At 32.8% G+C, this 12,903-nt stretch overlaps 1 protein-coding gene across 3 annotated transcripts; it reads left to right on the top strand.

Annotated features, from left to right (window-relative positions):
* The first annotated feature begins 1,533 nt into the window (after positions 1 to 1,533).
* On the top strand, positions 1,534 to 11,589 carry LOC129313523 (8-amino-7-oxononanoate synthase). Of its 3 annotated transcripts, none has more exons than XM_054956722.1 (11): positions 1,534 to 1,854; positions 2,279 to 2,415; positions 2,596 to 2,703; positions 3,318 to 3,556; positions 3,668 to 3,709; positions 6,769 to 6,856; positions 7,202 to 7,335; positions 7,526 to 7,608; positions 8,344 to 8,494; positions 8,590 to 8,658; positions 11,066 to 11,589. In XM_054956722.1, exons 1-11 carry the CDS (start codon positions 1,572 to 1,574, stop codon positions 11,190 to 11,192), a joined length of 1,461 nt encoding a protein of 486 aa, XP_054812697.1. In that variant the 5' UTR covers positions 1,534 to 1,571; the 3' UTR covers positions 11,193 to 11,589. The 3 variants fall into 3 exon arrangements, with proteins under 3 accessions (XP_054812697.1, XP_054812696.1, XP_054812698.1); XM_054956721.1 differs by having other exon boundaries at positions 7,520 to 7,608; XM_054956723.1 differs by lacking the exon at positions 2,279 to 2,415 and having other exon boundaries at positions 1,691 to 1,854; positions 7,520 to 7,608.
* The last annotated feature ends 1,314 nt before the right edge of the window (positions 11,590 to 12,903 follow it).

Genomic DNA, 12,903 nt, shown 5'->3' with positions numbered 1-12,903 from the left:
AATTTTAATACATACATTTCACATTTTTATATTATTAAATTGATTAATTTTTATTATATTATAAAGTTGATTAATTTTATAATTCTAAATTTTTATTGTTCCGATAATTTTAAATATTTAGACTTATTTATTTAATAATATTTTAAATATGTGCGTTAGCTAAAAAGGTCTTTAAAGCATAATATATATATATATATAGAAAATTATAAAATGTCATAATCTTGAGTATATATTATTGATATCTCAATTTTATAATTTCAAATTTTTAAATATATTTCATTATACATATATTTGTTAAACAAATTAATCAATTTTTTATCAAGTTGTTTTTTAAGTAAATTAATTAATTTTTATTTTATCAAAATAGTAAATAAATTACTAGTTAATATTAAACAAACTGTAAATAGATAAATTAGAGATTTAGTGCAAAATTTAGTATGATGAAGGGCAAATTAGTAAATAAGATTTATTTTAATATAATTTTCAATTAAAATATATTCTTAATTTTTTTTATAATATTAGTTAATGGCGTCAATGATTTGACTAAAGTATATATTTTCAACATAAAGAGAGATATGTATAATTAAGATAAAATAAAAAAATAATTAGAGTATTTTATTTTAAAATTCTTTATCATTCCATTTTCTATTAAATTTGTGTAGTGCGCAAAGAGTAAGAATCTAGTTTAATCGTTTGAACGAATGAGAAGGTGATTAGAGCCGTCAATTAGGGCCGAGCCTGTAGGGCCGGTCCTTTTAGGCCCGAAAAAATTGAGGGTCGGGCTTCTATTTTATCTTTAAAAAGGTAAATCGGGCCTAAAAAGGCTGGCCCTTTTAGGCCCGTTTATAATTTTTTTTAAAATTATAATATAAAAAAAGATTAAATACATAACTCAAAGAAATGAACATATTAAATGCATTCATCCATCCATTATTTATTTATTAAGATTTAGCTGATAATATTAACTAAGTTTAATTTTTATTGGTATTCACTTTGATGTTACTATTTGATATTAGACCTAAATATTTTAGTTTTCTTTATTGTTGTGATGTAAATTGATTTAAATTTATTTTCTTAAACTTAATTTTATGAATAATAACTTTTTTTATGATTATAAATATATTTTTTATAATTTTTAATTGAAAAAATAATTTTAAAAAAATAGGGCCGAGGCCCTGAGGGCCGGCCCTTTAGCCCTGAGGGCTAGGGCCGAGCCTTAAAAAATAGAACCCTAACATGCAATCGGACTTATTAGGGTCAGCCCGTTTAGGCTCTGACCCTTTAGAATCGGGCTGGTCTTAATTGACAGCTCTAAAGGTGATGGATGACTAGGCGGAGCTCCCAATGACAAGCCTGCCTTTAGTAGCGAAAACCAACTATATTACTGCTAACTTGAATGCTAATTGCTGCCTGCCAATGGCGAACTGCTAATTGCTCATCCTTTGCCTTTTCCATTACTATTAGCCGACCTCTTCACGTTATGCTCATCAACCCACCTGGCACCTACCCTTCTTTCTCTCTCTCTCTCCCATTTCTCTCTCTCACTCTCTGTTTGTCTGTCTGTTTAGCAGATGGATATTCCAAGTGCCTGGGACTATTGGGTCGGTGAGGCACTTGCAAGGCTTGAGTCTCTCAAACTCCTTCGATCTTTGAGACCCATTTGCCTCCGCAAGCAAAATACACACTTACATGTTGAGAATGGCAAACAATATGTACCAATCCCAGAAATTGTTGGGGAGGGAGATGAAGAATTCGAGGTGTTCGACCAAATGCGCCCCTGGGATCGCTCTTCTGTGGAAGTGGAAATTGGAGAACCAACATTTAACAGATGGATGAATGACACGCCTAGTCCTGGTACCTTTTAACGCTTTAAATTTCAAGTCCGATGAGCACATATAGTCAACTTTTTATTCGTTATGCTATAGCAGGTCAAATGCTAACTTTTGAATCACTCTTGTTTTTTTGTTGAGTAAAGTAAATATATAATTTTAGTGCCTAAAAATATACCTCTCCTTAAGCCGTTAGTGGGTGACAAATTTTAGGTGAATAGCTCACATTTGAGAATAAATGCGAAGATTAATGCATTACATGCTATGCCTTTAAAGGAGCAAATTGTACATTTACTCTATGCCATATCTACTTATTATGACATTCAACTTAATTCTTTTCTGAGAATACCTGCAAATTTTGGTGTTCCCCTCAATTTATTTTGACCAACATGTTTCATTTCATGTTCTGATGTCTACTTGACATTCAACAATGACTCTTTTTGGTATAGGCGATGAGATTATCCGTAGTCCACTTATTAATAAAGACCCCAAGAGTCATCAACAATTGAAAAAGTTGATTTTGTTTTCCGGAAATGACTATCTAGGCTTAAGTTCCCATCCGACTATTGGAAGGGTTGCTGCAAAGGTGTGCTTGATGATCTTCCCTTTAGTAAACTTTGAACTACCTTCCCGCCTCTTTTCTTCATTTTAATCTTTCAAACCTTTTTTTTTTTTTTGTTTTTTGGTGAAATTCCAAACTGTTTCTTCAGTTCATTTAGTTTAAGCTTACATGCGTTAACTACCTATGACTATTTTTCTATATCAGGCAGCCCTAGAACATGGAATGGGACCAAGAGGGTCGGCTCTTATTTGTGGCTATACAAATTACCACAGTCAGCTGGAGTCATGCTTGGCTGATTTGAAGAAGAAAGAGGTGTATAAACAGTCATGTGGGAACTCCTTGAATGTTTATGGTTTTAATATCTTGAATTGCTTTGCAGTTTGATCTCATAGAACATAGTTAGTTAGCCATAGTGATTTAACTTAGGACTGAAGAGTATGAGACAAAAATCATATACTGTTCTATTAAAGGCTAAGTTGATGCTTACTCAACATATGTGGTGCACTTCTGAGATTATCCATTATGTTCTTGTTTGGACGCTACTTGATGTTGCCAATGATTAACGAATATCAGGAAAAATGGCATCATTGGTATTCATTTTAGTGATGAGGAAATCTCATTTGCTAAAGTCTGACTTTTGTGGTCATGTTCTCACTTATCATGACCCAAAAACTATTAATAGTTGATGCCCCTGTCAATCAATTATTTTACCTGTTAGGGATTAGCATGTGGTACAGTTATATTGAATTGAAATTATGACAGCTTATGTTTATGTTCTTTTTATATCCTTTTCTGTCACCTTTAATGACTATGCTAAGCTTATGGAGGAGCCACCTCTTAATGAGATGATGAAAGGACCAAATTTGATAATAGGCCTGGGTTGTACACATTGCTGACACATTTTTGGTTTTAAATCCATGCTATAGGACTGTCTTCTTTGTCCAACAGGATTTGCAGCCAATATGGCTTTGATGACAGCGATAGGAAGCATTGGTTCTCTCTTGACTGGGAACAGCATACCTTCAGAGGTTGAAAAGATAGCCATATTTTCTGATGCACTAAACCACGCATCAATAATTGATGGTATTCGTCTTGCTGAGCGGCAACAAAGTGTGAAGGTGTTCATTTACAGACATTGTGATATGTCCCACCTTAACATGCTCTTGTAAGTTTCTCCTTCTCTACGATTCATATGTTCTTGTGAGAAACTTTCATTTTTGCCATTCACAGTATGCATATCATGTTTACATTGTTGCAACATCTATGTGCTTGACAGATCACAATGCAGAATGCACAGAAAAGTTGTTGTGACTGATAGGTAACTCGTTATTTCTACTGTTACATGCTGCTGTTGGATCTTCATTCTATTCTCCTGTTTTAGAAATATATTTCCATATCTGTCTTCCTTGCCTGCAGCCCTACATATGCATATCAGGTATACACTTCATATTTTAAAAGATGAGATCTCTTTTATAGATAACTGCACCTATTAGACAAGAGGAATGGTTTCCCTTGAAAGATCTTTGATTATGTGGATGACTAGTAATGTATCCAAGTTTTAAAAGTTGTTAGTTTTAGGATGAATATTTTGAAACCTGTAACATTGGTTGATTGAGAGCGGGGGTGTTTGTAGTTGATGATTCAGTGATCAAACTGCTGCTAAACTATTTTCATTTGAATAAATGTGTATATTTAAATTTACAGGCAACGCATATTTTAAATTGAAGCATAAAGAGAATATTAATAATATAAGTATAAACACACACACACACACACACATATCAATTGTATTGAATTTTTTAAGACTTTTGTATATGATGATTTTTGCAGCATCATCAAATTAAAAATATTCAGATAATTAGTTAATGCTAACTCATTAATGGTTTCAAATTCTTTTAAAACAAGTATGATATATGTGAAATAGTATTTTTAAGATTATTTATTTATTGGTTATTACAAACTCATGATAACTTTTAGTTTGCAGTATTGTAGTCCAAAGCCTACTAGTTCAGTAGGGGAACGCTTTTCCTTCCCCAGTGCCTTGCCTTTTACAATGAATAAATCATCATTATGTTAAGTTAATCATTTCTATGACATATTGTGAACTACTATAATTACTTTTGGGTTTGTGATTAAATTATTTATTGTGCAGTAACATTTTTTAACACTCCATTTATCGTTCTAAAACTTGCTTTCAAACACTGCTGAGTACAACATTTAACAGTCCAATTTTTATGCTGATATAAAAAATTTTCTTTTTGCCCGGATAAATTTAACTTGGTCCAGCAAGTGCCAACCTCTTTAAAGCTTCTCCATTGCGCAAGATCCCACAAGCTGGAGTTTGATTCTACTGTGTTTGTGTTTTTAGTTCATATGTATGAAGTCTATGCAAAGTTGATATATATTTGCTATTAAGTATGTGCGAAAAAGGAGTCAAAGAAACTGGCTTAGGAGCCAAGGGAAAAAAGAAAACACTCTCACTTTGATAAAATATTGTATTATTCTTTCGTGATTCTGAATATAATGGACTATTTATACTAGTCTCAAGTAGGCAAGAAATTAATGCTAATAGAGAGGTTATGGAATAACTTAATTCTAAATGGAGGGGGTTATGAAATTTAAAAGTACTTAAAAGCACTTATTGGGAGCTTATGAAAGTTACAAACACTTATCATAATTTATTGATAGGAAAGTTATGAAGATAGTAGGGATTATGGAGATGGAACATCCAATTCCGTCTCAGAGGCTCGTGTTTTATTGATACTAAACAACAAAATTTATACAACAGAGGTTGAGGTCTTCTGGGCCAAGAAAGTAGGGATATGATATAGGAAATAAAGTCATGTAAATCCTATCTAATAAAAACAGAATTAAAAAAACAGATATTTGCAAATTAAATATTTGATTTCTGCTCTTGCCCTCATATTTTCAACAAAATGAAGATTGATAAATCTAATTGCTTTTACATTTGGTTTTATTTTAACATTTGATATCAATTTCTTTCAAAGATTTTCACTTTTAAAATTTTGCATCATGATAATTCTACTTATCATCTGATTAACATTTGGAATGCATGTGTCATGAGCATATCTTGGTTTATTTCTTATATGATACTACATTTGATTGTACTAACAATTTGTAACTGGGTTACCTTATTTTCCTAAGTGATTTACTTGGAATTCATAACTAATTCTGTGCAATTTCAGTAGTCTAGTGAGAAGATGGAAAGTTCAAAGGGAAAATTTCAATGAGGACCCCTTGACCAGATTTAGTTTCTCAAAGCCTATAAAGTTCTAAAATTTCATTGCATATGTAGGGGATTGAAATAAAATTAAAGAGCTGACTGAAATGCCTTTATTGTCCTTGGTGAAGCTAAACACATGAACAAATCGTGTAAGGAAATTAACAATTGATGTGTGGAAAATGAACCATTAACATGAATGAAATTTGCAACTCTCATTAATAGCATAACACCACTGTAAATTTGCAACTCTCATTCTACTTACATCAATTGTTGATTTTTCATATATCAATTATTTATTTTTCCTACATGAGTTGTTCATACATTTAGCTTTACTTGTTTATATTCATAGTAGTGTTATGTTGTTAATAAGAGTTGCAAATTCCGCCTAAGTTAGTTGTTCATTTTCCTTGCATTAGTTGTTAATTTCCCTAGATGAGTAGTTCATGCACCTAATATCACTAGGGAAAAAAAGGTCATTTCAGTCAGCTCCTTAATTTTATTTCAATCCCCTATATGTGCAGTGAAATTTCAGAATTTTAGGCGTTTTGATTGAAATTAAGTTAGGTCAAGAGGTTTTCACCGAATTTTTCCCAAGTTCAAATTAATTCCACAAGCTGTGAATACTAAAATCACGTAGAATTAGTTGTGAATTCTATTAAACCATTTGTGAAAACCTGGTAACCCACTTAGGAATGGTATCTCTCAGTGGTCCGTCACCCCTATTCTCAAGTAGGTTACTTGTTTTTCACAAGTAGTTCACCTAGAATTCACAATAGATGTTATAGGAGAATAGAAGAAAAGACATGTATCATCCACATATAATAAGATCTAATGAAGTGGTGATTCAAGAACACTACTGTTTGCTCATCAATGCATGATCGTGTTGCCAACACATCAGGCTTTGGCTTCAGCTATTCACGTCTTGCTGATCTTTATATGCTCCTTGCTGAAGATCAGCATGGTTTGTGTGTTGGAAATATTTTCAATATCTAGAAGTCAGAACTGCTACTTGGTGTTGATAGAGATTTACAAATCAATTATTGATTATAATTTCATATTTCTGATGTCATTTATACATGATTTTATGAACATGATTTTCTGTATGCCATTATGCATTTTTCACCTTATTGCAGCTTGTTTAGCATGGACGGAGACTATGCACCAATGGTTGAGCTTGCAAAGCTCCGTAAGAAGCATGGGTTTTTGTTAGTCATTGATGATGTAAGCCGTCTTGAAGTTGTGTCATTGACTGCTTGAATCCTATCTTGTGCATTTACGCTCATGATTCTGATCAGTGGAAAAGTTTTAGTACAATGGTATACAGCAATCATAGGACAGTTATGATATAGTATTGTGCTGGAAAGCAAGAGCATTTTTAAGGTTAATCGTATTTAGTTCACTGTTCTCTTGTTTCTTCACTAATTTTTTTTTTAAATTATTTCACATACTATATCATGTCAATAGTGCTGATATGGTGACCCTATATAACAAATGATGACTTCTCTATGCCTGCATAGCTTAATGCAATTATAAGATATCAAAAATAGAAACCTGATTTTTTTCCAGGCTCATGGATCTTTCGTTTGTGGCAAAAATGGTGGTGGTGTTGCTGAGGAGTTAAATTGTGAAAAAGAGGTTGACTTGTGCATTGGAACGTTGAGTAAAGCTGCTGGCTGCCATGGAGGATTCATAGCATGCAGGTAGTCTTTTGAGAAACTTCCTGCAAGTTTCATGCTTTTTTTTTTTTTTTGACCTCCCTTTTGGGTGAAGGAGGGGAGGGGGTGGGAGAACTCATTTTTTACCACAAACGGTATAAATTTCATCAATGTTTCTTATGAAATTTTGTAAATTAATGCAATTGTGGTATTTTGTGCATCCTGGTAGCAAAAGGTGGAAGTTACTCATACAATCAAGGGGTCGTTCCTTTATATTTTCCACTACCACACCAGTCCCAGTTGTAGCTGCTGCTCATGGTGAGCTATGTGTCCTTATAGTGGAATTGATTTACTTAGAAAATATAGCTTTTAACCTTTTTTAAAGGAAAAAAAAAGAATTATATGCGTAAGTTTTACATATTTTGTTTTTGCAGTGTCATTTCATAAGTAGCGACTGTACCTCTCTTGCCTCAGTTTTGTAAATGTGTAGGGCTTTTGATAGATTTTTATAATGTCAATCCCACTTCTAAGATCATCAAAGGGATATCATGTTCCTTTGACCTCTTAGCATTCCTCACTATATAGAGTTTACTATTCATTTTAGTCTTATTTATAAGTTATTTTCAGCATCTTTTATCGAAAAAAGAAAACCTTAAACTTTATTAACTGTCTTAATATTTAATAAGTTTTCCCTTCTAAACCCCTAACAAAGATAAAAAGAATTATTTTTAATAATTTTTCTCAGCATTTAATAAAGGTAGCAAAGTAAAGATGAATGTAGAAAACAGTAAAATGTCTTGTAAATGCGACTAAAATTAATTTTCTCTCTCTTCCCTATAAATAAAACCAGAGAAGTATATTTGGATTTAATACAAAGTTTGTTGAGGGAAACCCGTGCATCTATTTGTTATTTGTGTCTGGATAGTAATAAATGTGTTAATTGTGTGCAAAAAGATAACCATAGTCACATTGTGTATTGTAACTTTCTTGTTATTATGTTACTGCTCCTTGTATAAATGACATATCTGTTTAAACATAAATGCAATTTGCCAGCTGCTGTTAAGGTGGCAAAAATGGAGACATGGCGTAGAAGGGCCATCTGGAACCGAGTGGAAGACTTCCGTGCTCTAACTGGAATCCCTGTTACAAGTCCCATTATATCTTTAATTGTAGGAAGTGAAGAAAAAGCACTGCAAGCAAGCCGGTACCATCTCTCTCTCTCTCTCTCTCTCACACACACACACACACAGAGAGATTCATTTTGCTAATTTACTAAGTTTTATAACCATTCTGGAACAGGCATTTGTTGAAATCTGGCTTTCATGTGACTGCTATTAGACCACCAACTGTGCCTCCTAACTCATGCAGGTTTTATTTCCTACCAGCGCTCAATGTCCACACTCATTTTTCTTTTATAGTAAAACTGGAAGAAACAACAACAACAACAAAAACAACAATAACAAGCCTTTATCCCACTAGGTGGGGTCGGCTACATGGATTGCAAGACGCCATTGTGCTCTATCATTTATTAAACTTTTAGGAATATTATTAATTAAGAGATCGCGTTCAACAACTTCCAAGAGTGTTCTCTTAGGCCTTCCTCTACCTCTCTTAATCGGACTCAAAGTTATATGTTCCACTCTTCTCACTGGTGCCTCCCTTGGTCTTTTTTGTACATGCCCAAACCATCTCAACCGATTTTCTACCATTTTTTCCTCAATAGGTGCCACCCTCACTTTTTCACGTACGTGCTCATTTCGAATTTTATCTTTACGTGTATGTCCGCACATCCATCGTAACATTCTCATCTCTGCTACTCCAACTTTATGCTTTTGCTGTCCCGTTAGAGCCCAGCATTCACTACTATATAACATTGCCGGTCTGATAGCAGTGCTATAAAACTTTCCTTTAAGTTTATTAGGCACCTTACGGTCATAAATAACTCCTTTAGCTTTTCTCCAATTAAACCACCCAGCTTGAATTCTATGTGAAATATCTCCACTGATTTCGCCATCATTTTGAATAATGGCTCCCAAATATCTAAACTTTTCCACTTGAGGTATAATTTGATCTCCCAATTTCACTTCCAAATTATTGTCGAATATTCCTTTACCAAATTTACAATATAAATATTCCGTCTTACTTCTACTCAGACGAAAACCTTTCGATTCCAATGTCCTCCTCCATAACTCAAGTTTACAATTAACCTCTTCTCTTGTCTCTGCTATAAGAACTATATCATCCGCGAAGAGCATACATTTCGGGATTTCCTCTTGAATATGTTCTGTCAAAACATTTAAAATCAAGTTGAACAAATAAGGACTCAGAGATGATCCCTGATGTAGTCCAATCTTTATAGGAAAATCCTTTGTTTGACCACTGGGTGTTCTTATACTAGTTTTTACCCCCTCATACATATCTTGTATGGTTTTAATATAAGCAATCCGTACTCCCTTTTTTTCCAACGCTTTCCAAAGCACTTCTTTTGGTATACGGTCATAAGCTTTTTCCAAATCAATAAAAACCATGTGTAGATCTTTATCTTTACAACGATACTTTTCCATTAATCCCCTTAGTAGATAAATCGCCTCTGTAGTTGATCTACCTGGCATAAAACCAAACTGATTCTCAGAAATACTTGTCTCCAATCTTAACCTGTGCTCAATTACTTTCTCCCACAATTTCATTGTGTGGCTCATGAGTTTAATCCCTCTATAGTTAGTACAATTCTGAATATTTCCTTTATTTTTATAAATAGGAATTAATGTACTTCTCCTCCACTCATCAGGCATTTTCTTGGACCGTAAAATCACATTAAATAACTTAGTTAACCATCTCACCCCTTCTTCACCTAAACATTTCTACGCTTCGATAGGTATACAATCAGGTCCGTTGGCTCTACCATAAAACTGGAAGAAACGAGAAAGAAAAATCCTTTGCGATCTTTCTTACCTCTCTACAGTTCTAGGGCTGAGCAAACTGCCTGACTATCAGGTATGCTTGACCCCGCCCGAGCTATACGGGCTCATCAAGCTAGGCTTCGGGCCAGGCACTGGGTTGGGTTCTAGTCCCACCCTGCCCGGCCCAAACTTATATGTAGTTATTTTTTAAAAAAATTAGTAAAACGTAATTGTTTTATAATGTTCTATTTCTTAGTATATTTCAGGTAACAGCTTTGTTTTTATGATTATCATTGATATTTTTATGATTTTATTTTTCAATCATTTTCAAAATTTTAAAGTAATTTTTAAGTTAGTAATATATAAAAATAATGAATAATTTTTAATCATATATAGTTGTAAAAATTATTTTTTTCATCTTATTGTTAATTCCCACATAAAATATATCTTAAATGAAGATAATTATATTTTTTGGTATAAAGAAAAGTTTTTTTCATTATTTTTTAATCATGTAAAAATACTTTTAGGGTTGGGCCAAACCCAGTCTGAACATTTGAGCACCGGGTGGCCCAAAATGCATATAAGGCTGGGCACCGTCCTAGGGTGATAGATAAAAAAGAAAAGGGCAATGAAAATTGATTCAAAAATAATGGCACCCATCTCCTTACATATAAAATGTAATAAAACGAGATAATTAATGGTGAATAATGATAACAGGGTATAATAGTGCATTTTTTTGAGCCTGATATATATTATTATAGTTTACCATGTCTTCATTCCACAAAATGTGTCCTGATTCCTGAATGATCTTTTATTAGCATGGTGATTTCCCTATGCATGTCTGAAATCGGTTGTTTTTCATACTTATTTCTTAGGCTTCGAGTAGCTTTGAGTGCAGCTCATACAAGGGAAGATTTGGAAAAGCTCACAGCTAAACTTTCTCAGTGCATCAATTTCCAAGATATCAGTGTACATTGCTCCAGTGGATATGCAAGACTCTGACACATGATTCTATCAAGATGGTATGAGCACTATAGCGTAGTTGACAATCCAAATCACCGACATTCATAAAATTGAATACGATTGTGTATTCGGAGAGAAATTCAGAGAAACGAAAAAATAGGCACAAAAGCAGGATGTGGACCTCATAAATAGTACATTTCTTGTGATTACTATATTTTGAAAATGAATGCAGTAGATTTAAAAATCATAGCCTGTTAGTATATCAGTTTTGAGCAACTCATTAATTGTTGTTCTATCTGCAGTTCAAAGTGTTTTTTAGTTGTATTCATGGTATGAAAATTTGGGTCAATCTGCTTAGTTGAACCATTAAACTATTGAGTCAATGTATTGAGTCTTGACTGGTACAATACAGTTGAATTATGATTTTGGCCATTAACTGTTGAATTAGTGCTTTAACCTGTTCGGTTTTAAGTATCTTGGTTGTATTACTCTTGGCTGGTGTTTCTTTCATCATGGTTTATCATGTTGACAAATTCATATGTTAACATATTGAAGTAGACATGATGCTGTTGATTTTGGTCTTTGATTTGTTAATTTGATTGAATTTAAGAGATTTGAGCAGAGCCCTTGGGGATTTATGACTTTAGCATGGTCCCATTCCTACTCCAATTTTCCAAGCTACCAAATGGTACAAACCTCATGATGGTTAAATTGTAGCAGTTTCAATTAAAATAATATATTATTTAAATAATATATATGAAAAGAAATAACTTAAGCAATTTTTGTCATACATGTCTAATGGAAATCACACCAACGTTACAATAAATAACATCAAATACATCACGCTAATAAAATTCATAATAGTTCAAAAATCACCAAAGTTATCATTAACTTGATTTAAACTAAGACCATCAAATCCAAAATTAGTGCTTGCGAAATCAAAAACATTTCTAGCAACCCCATCTTACATAAATTTTGATTTGATTTTCTTGGTTGGTTTTGACCAGTTCTATTCTGATTCATTTTTTCTTTGATTTTAGTGTTTGTCAAGATTTAACTGTAGATCAATTCAATTCAATTGAACTAACTAGCGTAATCTGGTTCTAACAACCATGATTTTAGCATACAAAAGTTAAAAATTAAAAGAAATATGAAAATTAAGGGTTTGTCTAGTTTCTGTTTTCATTTTTTTATTTTTAAAAATTATTTTGTAATACAGTTTTTTGAATTATTTTTTAAACAAAATAAAATGAAAATACGTTTAGTTAAAAACGATTTTACAAGTGAAAAAAAAAAAGCTAATAGTGATGGTTGTGGATGATTAATTGTGATAGTTTATCATGAAAATCAGTCAATCTATTTATATTTTTTAATAATCAAATGTAGTATATTTTAAAAAAAATAAAATGAAAACAATTTTTCTCAAATTAATGAAAAGGGCCATGTTGCCTGTCAAGTATCTAAAATAGTGCAACGTTACCTAATTTTAACAGGCTTAAATGATTGACCATTAGTTGACTTAACTTTTCCTACGTGACATGCTTGTGTGGAATCTACGCCACATTTTTTATTAAAACTATGCTTAAGTGGCATATTTTAATTTTATAAAGTTAGTTGTTTGGCATTCACCTCATTTTTTTTTGGCTTAAAAAAAACCGTCGTCTGAAACCAAAGCCCAGAATCACGCCTTCTCGTTAATGGGTCTCTTCTTCATCTTGTCCCTCTACGCCAGCTACTCCATTGAGGACCC

The sequence above is a fragment of the Prosopis cineraria genome, unplaced genomic scaffold, assembly GCF_029017545.1.
Source record: "Prosopis cineraria cultivar Desert tree isolate PC_DT_omini unplaced genomic scaffold, ASM2901754v1 PC6, whole genome shotgun sequence".
NCBI classification, from domain to species: domain Eukaryota; kingdom Viridiplantae; phylum Streptophyta; class Magnoliopsida; order Fabales; family Fabaceae; genus Prosopis; species Prosopis cineraria.
Note: the sequence above shows the minus strand (reverse complement) of the source record. Positions and strands in the feature narration are given on the sequence as shown.

What these genes read in the sequence shown, in the direction of transcription:
- LOC129313523 (XM_054956721.1), top strand. Translation starts at nt 1,572, where the DNA reads ATGGATATTCCAAGTGCCTGGGACTATTGGGTCGGTGAGGCACTTGCA. An exon ending in CTGATTTGAAGAAGAAAGAG is followed by an intron (nt 2,704 to 3,317) that starts GTGTATAAACAG and finishes TCCATGCTATAG; the next exon opens with GACTGTCTTCTTTGTCCAAC. An exon ending in AGTTGTAGCTGCTGCTCATG is followed by an intron (nt 7,609 to 8,343) that starts GTGAGCTATGTG and finishes GCAATTTGCCAG; the next exon opens with CTGCTGTTAAGGTGGCAAAA.